The sequence below is a fragment of the Apodemus sylvaticus genome, chromosome X (assembly GCF_947179515.1).
Source record: "Apodemus sylvaticus chromosome X, mApoSyl1.1, whole genome shotgun sequence".
NCBI classification, from domain to species: Eukaryota; Metazoa; Chordata; class Mammalia; order Rodentia; family Muridae; genus Apodemus; species Apodemus sylvaticus.
Window position 1 is genome coordinate 149,892,177 of NC_067495.1, and position 18,959 is coordinate 149,911,135.

General features: G+C 48.1%; 1 protein-coding gene across 6 annotated transcripts; it reads right to left on the reverse strand.

Moving 5' to 3' along the window:
• Positions 1–435: 435 nt before the first annotated feature.
• Positions 436–17,452, reverse strand: Arhgap4 (Rho GTPase activating protein 4). 6 transcript variants are annotated; one of them, XM_052170115.1, is made up of 22 exons: positions 16,809–17,452; positions 12,224–12,443; positions 11,988–12,150; positions 11,711–11,773; positions 11,207–11,449; positions 10,154–10,282; positions 9,822–10,043; positions 6,641–6,742; positions 6,283–6,474; positions 6,104–6,188; positions 5,850–5,877; positions 5,546–5,648; positions 4,047–4,107; positions 3,884–3,961; positions 3,669–3,803; positions 3,468–3,573; positions 3,144–3,377; positions 2,996–3,069; positions 2,724–2,907; positions 2,311–2,403; positions 1,857–1,956; positions 436–872 (listed from the first exon to the last, which is right to left on the reverse strand). In XM_052170115.1, the coding sequence occupies exons 1-22, from the start codon at positions 17,149–17,151 to the stop codon at positions 639–641; spliced, it is 3,192 nt and encodes a 1,063-aa protein (XP_052026075.1). In that variant the 5' UTR covers positions 17,152–17,452; the 3' UTR covers positions 436–638. The 6 variants fall into 6 exon arrangements, with proteins under 6 accessions (XP_052026075.1, XP_052026076.1, XP_052026077.1 ...); XM_052170116.1 differs by having other exon boundaries at positions 12,224–12,431; positions 16,809–17,451; XM_052170117.1 differs by having other exon boundaries at positions 11,207–11,419; positions 16,809–17,451.
• Positions 17,453–18,959: the final 1,507 nt, after the last annotated feature.

Below are 18,959 nucleotides of genomic sequence, written 5' to 3' on the forward strand. Positions count from 1 at the left end.
GTCTAGGAGAACAGGCAACAGAGGTGCTTGTGCTTCCTACCCTGGCAAGTACCCTGCAGGTGAGGAAGACTCCCAGGGAGCTGGAAGAAGGACCAGGATAGGACTAGTAGACCTTCCTGTCATTCCTCCCTTCTATCTATCTCTCTAATAAAAGTTGCAGTTCATTTTCCACATGGAAAAAGTTTCCTTGGACCAGGTATATGGTGGGAACAGAAGCTGAAATACAAAGATCCCCACACCCATAGATATACCTATGGTAGGACCCTGTGATATAAGAAACCAAGACTGCATTTTTGGAGCAGGTCCCCAGGTGAAAATAAACAGCTCCATGTCAATCTTGTCTTGGCATCTGGCCTCTAGCAGTGCAGGCTCTGGGAGTTGCCCTGCACCCTACCTATTCAGTCCCTCAAAACAGCACAGGCTATTACAACAGCAACCAGAACATGGGTCTTTATGATTTACTGCCACTTCCATCTTCCACAGCCACAGCCCAAGGCTTCCAAGCAAAGGCACAAGAGGAGCTCGTCTCCAGCCTCCTTCCTTTGCTATCTTCCAAGAGACCTAGAACAGAGCTAAGGTGAGGCTATAGGCCTAGGTGGAATGGTGGGCTTGCTGGTGGCTGCTGGAGGCAAGCTGCCTCAGACTGGCCTGTGAGTTGAATCTGGACCCTGAGGATGGGAGGCTGAGGGGGAAATTGGAGCCCCATGTCCCAGGGAGAAGACTTTGTTTTTGCTGAAGCTGCTGTAGGCCAGGGGCTTCAGGTTTTGAGTTCCTAGACTGGAGGAGGCTGTAGGTGATAGCCCATGGCCCTGGCGGACAGCAGCCTTTCCCAAGAGCTCCTTAAACACAGAATCCATGTTCTGCGCCACAGCCTAGCAGAAAGAAAAAACATAGAGTGCCCAGTCAGTTTCTGCCAATCTCCAAACTAAGGCCTTGGCTACCATACTGTAGCTAGGCCAGGCCAGGCTCCCTCTCCAGGAGTCATGGGAGGGACTCATTGAGCGTCCAGACCACCTTCCCACTCCATTCCACCTTCCTTCCTCTAGTCACTTTCAGTGTTACTTGTTACTTGGTCTTGTTCTGGAGGGTAGGGACGGCTTTGAGCCCTGAGTCCCCCCCTCTTTCCACTCCTACTTTTTCTTTGGCTGATATCACAGCTTCCATCCATGGCCTCTGATGCTGTAAATATATAGGGGACTCCTGGGTTAGTGTCTTCCCTTGGGTCTCCCTGCTGTTAGGCTTTAGTTCCTGTATGTTTACCAGCCTGCCCTAGAATCCTTAGGCCTAAGAGTGGAACCACTCTTCCTAAGACTTAGTAACTGGCTTCGGGGTTTTCCTGCTCAGTCCATAGGAGCTCAAAGAACCCACTATATAAAGGGGACTCCTTAAGTTGTACCACTCTTCGGAGCCTTGTTTTGAGACTATTTTGTTTCCTCAGCCAGCTGTCCCTCCTTCCCCAACATATGTCACCTCACTCTCTCTGGCTTGCTAAGTACCTTACCTAGCTCTAGGTGCCAGTCTTGAAATTTATCCTGGAGCTCCTTGCCCACATCAGCCTAAACTGTCTTCTCTCTAGCTCAAGAATGTTGTGAGTCCCATACCACAGCTAGACTGATGATCTGCCTTCTCATCTCTGCCTCTGTGCTCCTACCCCTGTCCCTGGCACCCTGTCTCTTTCCTCTTGTCTCCACGTTCCTCCCTAAATTGTGACTTGACCTCAATGTCTGGTAACAGGTGCTCCTGGACTGGGACCAAGGTGTTCCTGGACTGGTAGCAATGAGCCTCACCTTGGGGAGGGCAGAGAACTTGTAGAAGAGGCGCCCCCTGCTGGCCCCATAGCCAGTCCTGGCTTTTACCTTATCCATTTCCACAAGTCGCTCAGGGGAAGTAGGGACTAAACACTGTCGTCTCTGCCCAGAGGGTCCCAAAGCCTCAGATGGGGTGCCTAGTTCCAGCCTACAAGGCAGAGATAGGAAGATTGGAAATGGCCCTGGGAAATCCTTCACCTAAGCTGGCAATGCCTATCTTAGGTATAGCCAAGGAAAACGACGAGCCTTCATAGTCCCCATAGTCCCCAAACTCTTCTAGAACTTCTCCCAGTCACAAAAAGGCTGACTCTGGTCTATCTGCACTTAGTGACCTTTATGCAACAACTCCCCCAATCCCATGTGGCTAAAGCCTGAGCCCACGTCATCAAGTTTCACAGTGTAGATAGCCTCTGGCCCACCATGCCTGCTGCTTCTAATGGCACACAAGGCAAGTAGAACCCTCTGAGGAGTCTTCCCAAAGGCATGCCTTCTCCTGGCTTACCGGTCCTTAAACTCCAAGGTCAGGAAGCTCTCTGGATGGCTCACAGATTCCCCCATGGCCTGTAGTCCTGAACCAGCCATCTGCTTCTCATCCCTGGGCAAGAAAAAGACTGGCTTACTTTGGACTCTTTACTGGCTGGAGCTTGGAGGCCAATGGCCCCTGCCGCAAAGATGTTGACAATGATTGTTCTTGGGCCCAATCAAAACCCATAAACTCTGGCTTGGGGTTGGAGAGGGCAGCAACCTGGGTTATAACAAGTCCTGTTTGAGTTGTCTGAATGTCGCTACTTCCAGAAAGAGGAAGAAAGCCTGGCAATCTATGCTCAGTAGGAGCTAAAAGCAACCATGAACACCACAGCCCAGGAGATCCAAGGCAGATATAAGGGACCCTCCCTAGGGCTACAGCTCACTCACCCCTCAGAAAGTGTGATGTACTTATGGGGAATGAGCCCCCGCACACCAGCATGCTCCCCTCGCCACCAGTCATTTGATGCCCGAGCATACAATCGCAGCACATCCCCTCGCTGGAATGTCAGCTCCTGGGCCGTGCGGCCAGTGTAGGCAAAGCAGGCCACAGCCTCCACAACTCCCTCTGGGTCTATGGGGAAGAGAGGGTCTGGCTGAGGGTAGAGTGGGTACACAAGAAGATGGGGAGACTTTACCGAGTCTCCTTGCTCCTTTCTCACCATCCTCCTGAACTGTGGTCCCAGCTTTCAACTCCAGCTCTGGCTCCCCAGCGAGGATCTCCAACTGGCCATCCCTGATGTTTCAAGCAGAGTAAGGCAGACTTGCCTCCACAAGACTCCCTCTCCCCCAAGAAGCCCCCAAGCATACCCCTGGCAACTGGCAGAAGGTGGTGCCATGCACTTCTCATAGATGGGGCCTGGCAGCATGGCTGGGGGTGGGAAAACACGTGCTGGTTGCAGGATAAGGGTTTGGACCAGCTGGTTCACTCGGCCCTGCAAGGCTACAGGGTCCTGTCCAGCAGGCACAGGCAACAGCGTGGGCCCAAAGCATACAGCCAGGTTGTAGGAGTCCATCATGTTCTCATTGCTGTACTGGGCCAGGCTAGGGAAACATGCAGATCACAGGCAGGGAATCTCAGCACTAGTGACCCCTCTAATCCCAACAGCCAACTGGCTCCCCAGAAGTACTCACTGGTTGAGGAAGGTGAAGAGATATCGTAGGACCACTAGCACAGGTCTGGGTAGTCTGGATAGCAGATGGCTCACAGGCTCCACCTGCTCACCCACAGCTTCGAGTTCTGTGGCCAAGGCAGCCCAAGAGAGCAGACTGAGTAAAGCTGTAGTCAATAGCACTAAGGGGTGGCTCTCCTACCTAGCTGACCTCAGGGCTCACCTGCTGAAGCCAGAAGCTCATTAAACACATCCAAGGGGAAGAGTGGGGGCTCCAGGCTCCGAAAGTATAGCTTTAGTACCCCAGCCACTGAGTCTAGGTCATGGGCAGTACAGCCCTCCACCAGAGGGTCCTCCCCTGTGGAGAGTAACATGCTAAAATGAGGAGGTTACTTGTGCCTACTGAAGCCACTGCCACATTTGTCCATCAGTCCTCACCTCTTTCAAAGGCATCTCGGATCTCTGAAATCCGAGCCTGGGCACCTGATACCCGAAAGATGCCTTCATGTTGCAGGCCTGTGGAGGACAAGGAGCTGACAAATAGAATCCCTTTCTTCACAAATACCTAGTGCCAGCATGGCAGAAGATAAGCTACACTTACCATTGAGGTTAATGAAGCGAATACAGCTCTCCACCACAAGGGGCACAGGTCGGCCTGAGTTCTGGGTACAGAAAACACATTTATTTCACTAGGATATAGCAAGACCCCTCCCTGATCATTCTATCACTTTTCTCCTAATAATAAGTGGAGTTTATTGGAATCTCTTTGAAGAAACTGATTTGCTGGTGCAATTGACATGGCATTTTACTTTTTTTTTGTTGTTGCAAATTGTTACAAGTATAATAAGGTAATCAAAATCCAGATGTTGACCTTCAAAGAGCACTGTAAAACTTATATTTGTTCATTTAAATGTCTGAATCTTATGAATGCTCTAGGTACGTGACACATTTGCAAATGACACTGTGTTTTTTCCTTCCTCCCCTCTGAGACAGCCCCTCATTAATCCCAGGTTGGCCTAAAACTTGCTATGTAGCTTAGGCTTGCCTTGATTTCCTGATCATCCACTCACGAAGTACCAGGATTACAGGCTGCACCACCATAACCTAGCTCTTTCAGATCTCTACTGAATTCTTTTTTTTTTCTGTTTAAAATTGCCAAAAGTATGGCCTAGTAAGCATCTTGTGCTGATCCTAACCACAGGGGAGAACTCTCAACATCTCATCTCTAAAAATGTTAGATCCCCCAGGTTTTCTGAGTTTCTTAAGTATTTCCTTTAAAACTGGATATGGTAGCATACTCTTTAATCCCGACATTTGGGAGGCAGAGGCAGGCTAATCTCTGGGAGTTTGAGGGCAGACTGGTCTACAGAGTAAGAAAAACAAGAAGCAAAGACAAATAACAATAAGAAAAAAAAATGAACAAGCTAGGTGACAGTGGCACACGCCTGTAATCCCAGCACTCTGGGAGGCAGAGGCAGGCAGATTTCTGAGTTCGAGGTCAGCCTGGTCTACAGAGTGAGTTCCGGAACAGCCAGGGCTTCACAGAGAAACCCTGTCTCGAAAAAAACAAAATCCAAAAAACAAACAAAACAAAACAAAACAAAAAAACAAAAAAAAAAGCAAAGAAAGAAAGAAAGAAAAAAGAAAGAAAAAAATGAACAGGGGCTGGAGAGATGGCTCAGTGGGTAAGAACACCGACTGTTCTTCCAAAAGGTCATGAGTTCAAATCCTAGCACCCACATGGTGGCTCGCAACCATCCGAAAAGAGAAAAGACATTTGATGCTTTCTTCTGGTGTCTGAAGACAGTTACAGTGTACTCACATATAATAAATAAATAAATCTAAAAAAAAAACACATTTGTAAAAAAAAAAAAAAAAGAACAGAGTTTCCTTTAATTGGTAGAGGCAACTAGGAAGCACAGGGAGCCCTCAGCAAGGCTGGCGAAAGCCAGCACAGGAAGGAACACCTGAGCTCCACCCAGGAAGGTTGGGACTAGAGAACACTAAGATTAGACAGCTGCTTGGGCCACCAAACCTGGAGAAAGACTAAAAGAGACAGGAATGGTCTAAATGAGCTGGAGTGTAGGACAAAGCAAGTACCTGGATAAACTTCTCCAAATCACCTCCAAAAAGTCTCTGGTTATACTGGGATCTAGGATGAGGATGGTGGCTCTTGTGGAATTTTCTCTCTGTGCACTGGGTCCTGAGAAGATTTGAAACTGCCTCTTAGGGGAACAAGCCATGGAGAAGTCTCCCCATCTCTATCCCATGCCACAGGCCCTGAACTTCCTGGACAAATTGGGGTGTTAGGGCCACAGTATGCTGGCAGTAGAACTAGAGTTGTGCAGCAAGAACAGGGGAGTTGGGGACCTGTGAATAGGCCAGCACCCCATAAAGGACTCACCAAGATGTCTCTTGCTCTTCCTTGTTACCTGGAGAGGAGAAAACATTGGCTTGTCTCTAAGGTTGGAGAGCTTCAGTAAACCTCAGAGAGAAGAGGCTTAGACTGGAAGCTCAGGATAATCCAATGACCTACACTGGGTTAGTTCCTACATGCCAAACAACCTCTCTGGTCAGGGAGGAGCATAGGCTAGATCACAGGGATGAGGAAGTGGGGAGCTTTTGGGCCCCAGAGGGTATGCCTGGAATAGGACCCACCTTGTTCTATGGCCTCCTGGAGCTTTTCATGCTTGGCCTGCAGCTTGGCAAGGATGCTCCGGCCACTCAGATACTCCTGCAGCTTCTGGGAAACCCACAAAGCCCCTAATTTCAACATCAACTCAGCCCCCTTTCTTTATGCTGCCCTTTGTGGCTCTGTCCCACCTGTCCAGACCCACCGTAATATAGAAGGTTTCTGTCTCCTGCTGCTGGTTCCGTCTGCGGCCTGCCTGTCGGGTGCCTGGGTCCGAGCTTGTAGACTTGAGGGACTCAGTGGAGGGGCTGGCCTGCAAAGACTCCAGTATATCCCCATCCTCCGATGCCACCACCTCTAGCAGAGCCTGAAGTGTTGCCTTCAGTGTCTTATTCACCTGAGAGGACAGTACCAGGGCAGTAAGTCAGCATAGTATGGGGGAACAAAGTCTAAATCTACAGAAAGAGGAAACCTGTTCCCAGCTAGGAAGGAACTGTTAGGGCAGCTGAAGCTGAGAAAAAAACTCTAGGCCCTGTCACCATCCCAGGCTGAACCGTCCATGCCTCTTCTGTCTCGATGGTCTTTTGGTCCAGGTAACTCTGGATGTTTTGGGCTCTGGGCAAAATCTCATCCCGAAGCTCCATCTCAACCTGGATCTCAGCCACCTGTAGTGGATAGTACCAAGGACTGAGGACTAGATCATAGCACACAGCTTAGGTCTGAGGAAACAGGACAATCTCTGTTGCTTGCCTCTAACTCCTGAGTGCTAGGATGATAGGCATTCACCACCACGCTAGGTTTATGGAATGCTAGGGATAGAACTAAAGGATTAGAGCATGCACCCTACCAACTGAACTATAGTTTCAGCTAAGAGTATAATTTGTATCTTCAGTAAGCCTCAAATGCCAATACAAAGGAACACATAAAAATATATGTCATGTGAAAAAGGAAACCAGGCAGTAGTGGCTAATTTATGCCTTTAATCTCAGAACTCTGGAGGCAGAGGGGCAGAGGGGCAGAGGCAGAGACACAGAGAGACAGAGGGGCAGAGAGACAGAGGGGAAGACGGGCAGAAGGACAGGGAGGCAGAGAGGCAGAGAGTTAGAGGCAGAGGCAGAGAGGCAGAGGGGCAGAGGCAGAGAAACAGAGAGACAGAGAGATAGAGGGGCAGAGGGGCAGAGAGGCAGAGAGTTAGAGGCAGAGGCAGCAAGGCAGAGGGGCAGAGAGGTAGAGGCAGAGAGGCAGAGAGACAGAGGGACAGAGGGGCAGAGAGACAGAGGGGCAGAGGGGCAGAGGGGCAAAGAGGCAGAGGTGCAGAGAGGCAGAGGTAGAAGAATTTCTAAGTTTGAAGCCATCCTGTTCTACAGAGCTAGTTCCTAGGACAGCCAAATCTACACAGAGAAACCCCATTGTCCTCCATGCTTCCCCCACCCCAACCCCCCCAAAAAAGGAAGGAAAAAATGAGCCAGTCCCTACAAGACAAATGCTGTATAAGGCCACTTCTAGGAAAGACCTTTATACGTCAATGCTATGGCCAAGTTCGCAGAGATAGCAGAATAGTGGGTTCCAAAAGCTGGAAGAACAGGAATGTGATTCAAAGTATTTATTAGAGACAAATTAGGTGTAAGAAAATAATATGGGCAGTGGTGGTGCATATGTTTAATTCCAGCATTTGGGAGGCAGAGGCAGGCAGATTTCTGAGTTTGAGGCCAGCCTGGTCTACAGAGTGAGTTCCAGGACAACCTGGGCTATACAGAGAAACACTGTCTGGGAAAAAACAAAAACAAAAACAAACAAACAAACAAAAAAAAGTACTTGCTGTTCACCCTAAGGACCTGAGTTCAGTTTCCAGCACCCATGTTAGGTAGCTCACAACCACCTGTAACTCTAGTTCCAGGGGATCTACTACTTTCATCTGATCTTCACAGGCACCCATACACATGTGGCATTATATATATTTACACACACATAATTTAAAACTTTTAAAAATAATGTTCTATTTAAAAGAAGACATAGTGGAGGCTAAAAAGATAGCCCAGTGGTTAAAAGTGATTACTCCTTTTGTAAAATAACACAGAGAGTTTGGTTCCCAGGCAGCTCATAACCACTTGTAATCCAGCTCCAAGAGATCCAATGCCCTCTTCTGACTTTATAGGCACTTGTATACAGATTCACACACACACACATACACCACACATTTTTCAGGACAGTATTTCTGTATTTCTCTGTGGCTGTCCTGGAACTTGTTCTGTAGTCCAGGAGACTGGTCTCACACTCAGAGATCTGCCTGCCTCTACCTCCCAGTGCAGGGACTAAAGGTGTGCACCACCACTGCCCATCAGTGAATTTATTTTTAATTCAGTGAAGAGTTGGAAGAGATTCCAAAAAGAAATCTTTAATAGAGTTGGGAAACAGAACAGGCAAAACAGAAGGAAGTTAGAGAATCAACCAACCTATGAAATCTAAGTACTAGGCAGGTTGGGGGCAGGGGTGAAGAGGAGAAGGAAGAGGAGGATATCAAAGGAACCCAAGAGCCTCAAGCAGACAGGTACACTCATTGCTTAGCACCGAGGGAAAATGGATCCCCAAGGCAAAGCATCACGGAATTTTACATCAGAAGGGAAAGACTATCCTAAAAGCTCCTGGGATGAGTACAGACATCTAATTAGAAATGACCTAAACGGTTAAAGAGCACTGGTTGCTCTTCTGAAGGTCCTGAGTTCAAATCCCAGCAACGACATGGTGGCTCATAGACATCTGTAACAAGATCTGACTCCCTCTTCTAGAGTGTCTGAAGAAAGCTACAGTGTACTCACATATAATAAATAAATAAATCTTTAAAAAAAAAAAAAAAAGAAAGAAATGAAATGATGCTACAGCCGGGTGGCAGTGGCACATGTCTTTAATCCCAGCACTCTGGGAGGCAGAGGCAGGCAGATTTCTGAGTTCGAGGCCAGCCTGGTCTACAGAGTGAGTTTCAGGACAGCCAGGGGTATACAGAGAAACCCTGTCTCGAAACAAAAACAAACAAACAAACAAAAAAACAAGAAATGACGCTACACACTGCATTTCTTCGTAAGTGTTTGTTATGACATTTTTTGCTGTTGTTTGTCTGTTTGTAGACAGGTGTTTTTTTTTTTTTTTTGCTTTTTGGATTTGGTTTTTTGGAGACAGGGTAGCCCTGGCTGTCCTGGAACTCACTCTGTAGACCAGGCTGGCCTGGAACTCAGAAATCCGCCTGCCTCTGCCTCCTAGAATGCTGGGATTACAGGCGTGCGCCACTACCGCCCGGCTGTAGATAGGTTTTTACACAGAAGTCTAAATTGGGGACTTCACTATGTAGCCCAGGCTAGCCTTAAACTTAGGATAATCCTCCAGCCTTAGTTTTCCCAGTGTTAGGATAACGGGCATGGACTGTCATACATGGCTAACAGTTTTCAATGTATAGTATATGGACAGTCATGGTGAACATTTGGACTGTTGTGGTGTCTGCACTGTTTGAGGGCAGCCCCGTGAGTGAGCTGCCATAGCAAACTGTTCTAATGGACCAGAGGTGATGGAATGGAGGACTGAGAAATAAGAACTTTCAGCATCCTGGAATTTCTTATTTGTTTTGTTTTAGAGAAATGTAAATCATGTGACTGACCCACAGTAGCATGAAGTCCAGAGACCATGAAACCCTTTGAAATCATGCTTGGTCCTTAAGGGTAGTAGCAGTGGTGGGTGGAATAAACTAACCCTCACCTCATCATCTTCATGGGGCTGGTAGTCAAAACGTTGAGGGGGACAGAAGGCCATGGCATGAATCTCAAGCACCTTGGCCTTGTCCCCTGGAGGATCCAAGGCCTCCAGAGCCTCTTCCAGGCTGCCTAAGCCCTGCATCTGTGAGGTTTGGGTGCGGCTCTCAGCAGCTGTGTAGCTCCGGAGGGCCTGTTCCAGGGCCAAATGGAAACCTGTGTCACAGCACTGGGAAGAAGCAAGCAGACACTGTTGTGGCTCTGGAGCCAGAGTCAAGGACTCCAAGCATTTAAGCTCCAGTTACCATGGCCCCACGTGCTTGCCCACACAAAACTCACATCCATGAGGTCCAAGATATCGTGTAAGTAGTAGTTGCTGATGGCGGCATTGGCACTGGCCAGGCTGAGTAGGTACTCATTTCGGGCTTTGGTGCACTTAATTTTATGCTCCAAGTACTTGGCCTGACGCTGCTCAAGACACCAAGGCATACCAGGGTCACCCACTTAGAGACCACTCTAATCCCCACATTTTCCCATTCCCTCTGCAGACAAGCATACCCAACGTGCCACAGGTATTAAGCTCATGCTTAATACACAAACTTTACTCTGCCATACAATAACCCTTAGTGCTCTCAGTGCTCAGCCTTACTGTGCACAGTCTCCCACTCAATCCCATAACCTATCTTGACTCGTTAGCTCTTTGCTGGCTACTTTTGATCTCTTGGCAAGGGCTGATCCCCCTCCCTGCCACCCACTGCCCTTGTCTTGGTTTGAGTCCCCAACATGCCTCATTATTATTCTCCAAAGTGGAATCAGGTCACATGGAAACAGATGTTTAAGTAAAAGGCATTCATATGCAGACCCCATGATGAAGATAAGAGCTAGGAGGATGTATGAGAAAGCCACTTAGGCTCCACATGGCAATGGCACAGAACAAAAGTCATTGTCCTCAACCCTACTTTGCATGGGGCCTCCCCACTCTTTCCAAGCAGTCCCCTTGAATGTTTTTTCTTGAGGAATGGCACCCTAGTCACTCATGGCACTGAGTTCTTGTGCCCCTAAAACCTTAGAAGCTAGCAGGAAAAAGTTCTCTGGGATTAGAGTACTATAGCTCTCTGCTTCAGCAGAAACAAGAAGCTTGGAACATGATATGAAAGAATCATCTGTCATGGCCCTGTGGTTGTCTTTCCCCATCTTTTAGGCCTGTTGAAACATCTATATCCCAGAGCCTTTGGTCTGACCAGGAAGGAAGAATCTTGCTGGAGGCCTATGGCTCTTCCCCTACTCTTTTTTTGCCCCAGGAATAGCTAAGCACTTGTAAGGACAAAAGGCCAGGGGCCAGAGCTATCAGAGATGGACAGAGAAGGGAGGCCCATGATCTTCCAGGCCCACCTTCTCCACTAGCCGCCCTCCTTTCTTGAGAGAACTCTTTCGGTGGGGCCCTGTCTCAATGGCGGTGGTAGTAGTGGTAGTGGTGGCAAAGGTAGCAGTGGTGGTGGGTAAGGCACTCTTGCCTGACCGCTTCTCCTCTTGTCGTTCGGCTTCCCGAAGTTTAGTCTCAGCATTCATGCTCTCCAAGTGGTACACATGGTACATCTTCTTGGTCTGCAGGGAGGCCCAGGCAAGGTAGCCTTGCTGAAGGTCATGACTAAGAAGAATCCCTCAGCCCCTGTTAGCACCCCCAAGATTCAGATCTGAGACTTGGGCCATTTCACCTAAGTATGTTGTTATTTAACCACTTTGTTCCCAGAGCATAGAGGAGCCCATGCCTTTTGCCCCCCAGACTCAAGACTCAGGTCTCCCATGAGCATCCATTTTTTTGAGCCTGACTGGGAGATGCAATGGCTTGGGACTGTTCCTGCTTCCCGTTGTCAGCAGACAGTAGGTCCTGCTTACTGTCTGGAGTTCTGAGACCACCTCCAGGAGCTCATCCTGCAGCTGTTGCACCAGGTCCTTGCTCTAGAGATGAAGGGGAATGTGTGACCATAGCATTCCCCCTACTTAATGCGTCCCACCATCCTGTGACAACTCATCCCACCTCAGATTGGTATGAGCCAACCTTGAACTACAATTTCCACCTGGCCTCCCATGTCTTTCAACCACAATGCCTCCAGATAGATCCCCATGTGCTTTGTTGTTGTTGTTAGATTTTAAGGCCTTCCACAGACCCTACCTTTTTGACAATGCGTCCCACATCCTCGCTGATGTGACTCAAGCGCTGTGCCAGGGACCCAGCCAGCACCTCACTGAGGGCAGCACTTTCCCGACTCTGCTGCCGAGTGTGTTCCAGCAGCACAGCCCAGCAGTGCAAGGGTGATAGGAGAGTTGGTTCCTTCCTGTAGCAGAGGAGTACTCAGACCAAGGAGCCTACGTCTCAGGCCCTGCAAGGTACCAGTGTGTGATACCTACCAGAAGCTTTGCTGCTCCCGGCTGCTGCCCCCAAGACGACCACTTCGGCTAGTAAAGCGTTCAGCCAACTTGTCCAGGCCCCGAGAATATTCCAGCTCTACCTCCGCCCGGCGCCGCATGAACTCAGCTAGCTCCTGCAGCAAATCTCGCCGCAGCTCTCCCTGAAGCTCCAGGCAATGAAGCTGCTCACTCAACTGCAAGCGCATCGCTGCAAGGGGACCTCGGTTCAGGGCGGGCAGACATGCAAGATGTGAACCAACCAGTCCAGAATGAGGTAGGAGAATCCCAGCACTTGGGAGGCAGAGGCAGGCGGATTTCTGAGTTCGAGGCCAGCCTCCTGGTCTACAGAGTAAGTTCCAGGATAGCCAGGGCTACACAGAGAAACCCTGTCTCGAAAAAACAAAAAGAAAGAAAGAAAGAAAGAAAGAAAGAAAGAAAGAAAGAAAGAAAGAAAGAAAGAAAGAAAGAAAGAAAGAAAGAAAGAAAGAAAGAAAGAAAAGAAAAGAAAAGAAAAGAAAAGAAAAGAAAAGAAAAGAAAAGAAAGAAAAAGAAAAGAAAGAAAAAGAAAAGAAGAAAAAAGAAAGAAAGAGGTAGGAGAAGCAGAGACAGACAGACATCCTATCTACACCAAAGGCTCCCTGGCCCCTGACTGAGCTAAAAACTAGAGCTAAGAACAGAAGTAAGCCCTGAAGCAAAGTACTCAGGTTCAGAGCCCCTGTGTACTTGAGAAGGGCCCTAAGGCAGAAAACTCTGTACTGTGGCTTCTGTACAGACACAAGAAGATGTTCAGGGGCAGGATTGCTGTGGCCCTCCACCAAGCCTGGAGAGACTTCAGGCCAGGTCAAACCTGTCCCATAGTAAAAGCCATGGCCAAGTGTTCAAGTCAAGGTTAATAAGTGAAGGTAGAAAGGGGCTAGGCTAAGTTTTCTGCCTGTTGTTTCCACTGACAGTTACCCACCCCAAGACTTTTCCCTCTGTCCTACAGGGGAATCATAGCTGGTGGCCCCACACTACCATAGGGATTTTGACAACTTATCTATGATCTGATTTGGCAATACTTCTTACCTCACCCATATCTAAAGCAAAAGCTGCCTAACCTGCAAGCTCTAGCACTACTGTGTTCTCATCTCCTAGACCAAGGGCCCCGATGAGCACCACAACCCACACCCCATTATATAGAATATATAAGGCACACTGTCTTGGCTTCTGGTAAACAGGATATGAACAGACAGGTCTTCAGCTATGTCCTCATAACAGGACATTACTTGATTTCTTCATTTAGTGGAATGTGATTTTGTATCTATTTCATTCCAGACATATCCTAGACACAATCTCTGTTCCTTTGGAGCAGGGACTATAGTGGGGGGACAGATAGCATGAGAAAAGAGCCATGGTAGAATGGCCAGGAGCAATGGGTACTTATAAGATGGACAAACAGGCCAAGTGTAGTGGTGCACTATAATCCCAATACTCAAGAAGTAGAACCAAGAATATCAAAATTCAAGATCATCTTTGGTTACGCTGTGAGTTTGAAGTTATCCTAGGGCTATACAAGACACTGCCATTTTTAAAAAGTATACAAGGAGTTGGAAAGATGGCTCAGAAGTTAAGAGCACCTCTTCCAGCAGTCCTGAGTTCAATTCCTAGTAACTACTTGGTGGCTCACAACCATCCATGATAAGTTCTGATGTCCTCTACTGGCATACAGGTGTTCACACAGATAGAACACTCATACATAAAATAAATAAATATTTTTTTAAAAAAAGTATACAAAAAGCAAGGGGGAGGAATCTGGGAGGGGAGCAGATGACCTAAAGCTTGTGGTCTAGTATTCTCATCGGGATGCCCAAGGAGATATAAGCCAAACAGTGGACTCATTTCATTTTCAGGGTCCCTCTAGCTACTGTATAGAGCCCAAGGGGCAGCTACTACATTTCACTTGTCTAAGGAAAAGATGGTGGGCAAGTCCCAGGAGTAACTGTTCAAATAAATCCACTGTAAAGAGATCAGAATGGATGGACTTTTATCCTGACAGTAACTTTTCTGGGGCTATGAGATGAAAAGCCTTGTTAGGTATTTCCTATCCAGAACTCCCACCTTCTGTCTAGATTTCCTTTCTCAGTATGTCCCCTTCTTGCTCTCAGACTCCACTCTATGGTGATAAGGACCTCTTTTCTCAAGTTCAAATGCTCCAGATCCAGCTGAATGCATGGTCCACTCATCAGCCTTTTATACCACCCACTGGACTCCCTTGGGGTGGGTTTTGGGGCTCACCTTTAACCAGGTAACTGAAATTGCTAAATTTCCACCAAGGGGACAAGTTAGGCACATGGAAGCTGGTGTGTATGGAAACTCCTAACCCTAACCCACAATACCAAGTGCTATTGCCAGCCACTCACTAGGATGAGTGCTAATGGTGCTGACTTCTATCAGGGGAATCTCCACTAAATGAGAATAACAGGTTTTAAAGAATGGCAATTTAAGCTCAAGTAGGGTCCCAAGAGGCCCTTCTTTGCAGTGCCTGTCCTGTCCTCCAGAAGGAATATGCTACTCAGGGAGGGACCTATTACAGCTGCACAATGCTAAGTGCACCAGCAGACCACACTAATGTGTGGATTCTCCAGTAACGACAATAGCACTTCTGGTTTTGAACATGCACACCAGCTGGTGTCAAAGAGCTATAGATTAGAAGCCAATTGCATCTGAGGTCCACAGAAGGCAGGAAAGTGCTGTTCTAAGACTCCAGGTTGTGGCAGGGCAGAGCTTTCAGCTCAAAGAAGCCTGGTCTCCAACCAAGCTCTGGTCCTTGTCTACCCCAGTGTGCTCTTGGCACCTTGGCTGTCCTTTACAGTGGCTATCATCGTACATGAAATCAGCTGTGCACTGGGTTGTTTACTATTTTTCTCTCCTCATACCTATGAACCACAGAAGGGCAAGGACTGTTTCTCTCCTATACAATAAGGTATTCCTAGAGTCTACAGCAAAACAGAAGTATTTAAAAAATCTGAATTGGAGGGAGATAAGCAGGGGGAAGGGGTGGGATAGGGGGTTTTGGAGGGGGAAATGAGGAAAGGGGATAACATTTGAAATGTAAATAAAGCAAATATCTAATAAAAAAAAATTGGCAGCTGGGTGTGGTGGCACATGCTTGTCATCTTAGCCCTGGAAGTTTGAGGCAGAGGATGTTACAAGTTCCAGGCCAGCCTGAACAAAATAATGAGTTCAAGACTATCCTCATTATTTCTACATACCAAGTTCCAATCCTACTCACTCACACAAACAAACAAAAGAACAGTTGACAAAAAAGAGTGAGAAATCCTGCATATTTGCATTGCAAAGCTGGGACCCAGGCCCCCTTAGCACCAGGCATTCACTCTCACTTCTCCAAACCACAACTATGCTGACCTTTTCGAAATTGGAATGTCAAAATAGTGCCCCTGTTCCAGCATAATTGGAAGACTTTTTTTGAGGGAAGCTGGTGGGAAATAATAGCCACAAAGGCTGAACACCCTGAGTAAGCAACAGCCATTTAAAAGATAACCTAGGGCCAAACTGAGGTTTCTCTTGTGGGAACTAACTGGCCTGTGTTTGCGGACTAAAGACATTTCAAGGTCTTAGGCTTTAGGACATTTTGAGGAAGTAGGATGGAATCATTGTCTCCATCTGCTGGCTTGCCTTCTGCAAACACCTCCAAGCTGGCTCTGGACAACAAGATGAGGAGGAGAGCACTTATGCTCTCCACAGTAACAGCAACACATCACGAAGATACACTTTGTTATAAATTGCTTGCACCAAATAAGTACATTGGAATTTCATTTTGGAAATTATCAGGTTGGAAAACTCCAAGGGTCATATCATTCCTCCTCTATGAGCCACTGAGCTGTGTGACAGGTAAGTCACTGTGCTTGTATCCACAATAGGTAAAACAGAGTTTTTGAAAATAGGAAGGGAGTCAAAATATCTGGAGGCAACAAGAAACTGGGAGTAGGGGTGGGGGAGGTTAGAAGCTGCCTCCTTTCCTGTGCAAGAGTTACCTACCACACCCTGAAGAAATGAAGCTGTCAGCTAAGAGCTGACAAAGTTCATTTGCATGTGATTTGCATAGAAGTGTTTGTCGGAATCCTGAGGTCTAATGCCTAAGGCTGTAAAGCCATCCCTGTTGAATTTCTCTAACCTATATTCAGTCTCCTCGCCTGACCCAAGGCCAACCACCCTAAACCTGCAAGTTAACACAGTGCCAAAGGGAGGTGAAGGTGCTAAGAATTCATGGATTCTAGTGGTGTTAAGAGTGAAGTGTCAGGCTACCAACAAAGTCAAGGTGGCCCATTACACTCCAGCTAGAAAGCCAACCTCTCAGTCTGCCCTTCCCTCCGGCTACCACAGTCATTGCTGCCTGAGTGAGCAGCAGGCGACCCAAGTTGGCTAAAGAGGTGGGAGGGAGGGCATGGGCGGGCAGTTGAGGCCAAAGAGGCTCCAAGAAGCAGGGCTTGGGCTCCCCTCCTCCACCCTTCTCCAGGGGTGTCAGAGATCAGCAGTGGACACTCAAGAGTCTCTGCGGTAAACCAGGACTAAAGTGCCCTCTCACCTTTGACCTGCGCATCGTACTCTGGTTGCAGCCCCCGCTCCCGCCGCAACTTCCCGTGCGCCGCCATGGACGAAGGCTGATTGAGCCTTTGAGTTCCAACGTTCCCACGCGGAAGCGAGGCGAGACCACCGAGTGCAGGACCAGGATCACCCGGGCCAGCACCCTCCGCAGGCTCCGCCCCGCCAGCCCCGCCCCCAGCACAGTCCCCCGGAGGGGCGGGGCGACTTGGACCTGGCACTGCCCTGGTGGGCCTCAGAAAGACAAGGCACCGCTTCTCAGGTTCATCTCTCTTGCGGCAAGCTGCTCCTCTATCTAGATCACCTTGATCCCAAAGCCTCAACATAAAGCAGCAATGCAAGAGAACCTCGACACGTCTGGGACCACCTGCTGCTGTTTCTCATTATCTACAGAAACCTATCAGTGTCAGACAACACTATTATGGCCACTGGCCCTCAATACTAATGGACAGTGGCACCATAGCTGCTCCAGGCTCAAGACTGCTCCTAGGTGGTCTGCCTCCCCAGCCTTCCTGGATATCAGATGCCACGCTCCTTCCGGAGTCATAGCCCAGAGTGAGGCCTAAGGGAGTCCAGACAGCTGGATGGGAAGTACCTCAGAGGACTGTAGGCCTGCGTACCTTCTGGGCCCCCTGAGGGGGAAGGAGCGGGGTTCAGCCACAGTTCCCCTTTTATTCAGCCCCAAAGGAAAGAACTAGCCTCATTTCCCCATAGGTAGCTACCACTTCCTGCTGCCGGAAGAGACTCTTTTTGTCTCTTCTTCCTTCCATCTTGCACCTGTAAGGATCTATACCAGTGGGGGGCTTTGAACAAGCCTGGGAACAACTCCTATTGCCTCCTTTATCCAAGGATGATGGTGATTTCATTCACCCCCATCAACTCTACACAATAGGGCAAGATCTGCTCATTAATTTGTCATGTTTTGTTTTGTCTCATTCACAAGGCTTCACTTTGTAGCCCTGGCTGGCTTTACACAATCCAGGCTGGCCTCAAACTTGAGGCAATGTTTCTGCCTCTGTCCCAAGTGCTAGGATTACATGTGTGCACAACCACACCAAGCTCTTCTAGTCAATTAGGAAGGCAGGAGGCAGGCAACAAGCCATCTGTCATCAGTTCATTGGAGAGAAAGCCCTGGGGTATACAGATGGTAGGCAATAGGCAAGACACTTATGAAACATGCCTGATGGTACTAATACAAGGGAGTCCAGATCTGTACTTGCATGCATGGATATCAAAGTGCATGTGAGCACATGTGAACCTGACATGGAGATTTGGCAGGAAGGGAGACTGTTCTGGACTTTCAACTGTGTTCAGTCTTGTTCTTGATCTCCATTTGCTCTCAATACCAAAGCCCTTCTCTAAGATGCTGTGGGTGCTCCTCAAGGAGCCTTAAGGAAATGGTCTAGAAGCTAGTTAGATGTTGACAAGCCCAAGTTCTGGACTTCCAGAAGCTGGTCTCAAAAGTAGCAATGTTGGAATCTTCCATTAAGGTAAGTAAGCCTGTATCCTTCACATAACACATGAATGGACATCCATCCAGTGAACTTGCTTTGTCAGAAGATTTATTTTAACAGTGCCTCAGACTAAGGTAAACCATGCACCAATGCCTTTATTAGTTAAAGCAACCCATCTACCTGTCTTCCCTTCTATCTGATACTTAAGTAATCCTTAGAAGTCCCTCATCCAACCAGCAGAGCCAGACCAGGATTTAGGCACACAAGAAATGGCTACTGCCAGGCAGTGGTGGTGCACACCTTTAATCCCAATACTTGGGAGGCAGAGGCAGGTGGATTTCTGAGTTTGAGGCCAACCTGGTCTACAGAGTGAGTTCCAGGACAGCCAGGGCTACACAAAGAAACCCTGTCTCGAAAAAAAACAAAAAGAAGGAGGAGGAGGAGGAAGAGGAAGAAGAGGAAGAAGAAGAAGAGGAGGAGGAGGAGGAGGAAGAAGAAGAAGAAGAAGAGGAGGAAGAAGAAGAAGGAGGAGGAGGGAAGGAAGTAAGGAAGAAAGAAAGAAAGAAAGAAAGAAAGAAAGAAAGAAAGAAAGAAAGAAAGAAAGAAAGAAAGAAAGAAAGAGCGAGCTACTGAACTGGCCTTCAAATGTTCTTAGTCCTTACTCCAGAAATCTGAGTGGT

What these genes read in the sequence shown, in the direction of transcription:
- Arhgap4 (XM_052170115.1), bottom strand. Translation starts at nt 17,151, where the DNA reads ATGTTGAGGCTTTGGGATCAAGGTGATCTAGATAGAGGAGCAGCTTGC. An exon ending in TGGTCTCAGAACTCCAGACA is followed by an intron (nt 11,450 to 11,710) that starts GTAAGCAGGACC and finishes CATGACCTTCAG; the next exon opens with CAAGGCTACCTTGCCTGGGC. An exon ending in GAGGGCGGCTAGTGGAGAAG is followed by an intron (nt 10,283 to 11,206) that starts GTGGGCCTGGAA and finishes TGTCTTGAGCAG; the next exon opens with CGTCAGGCCAAGTACTTGGA.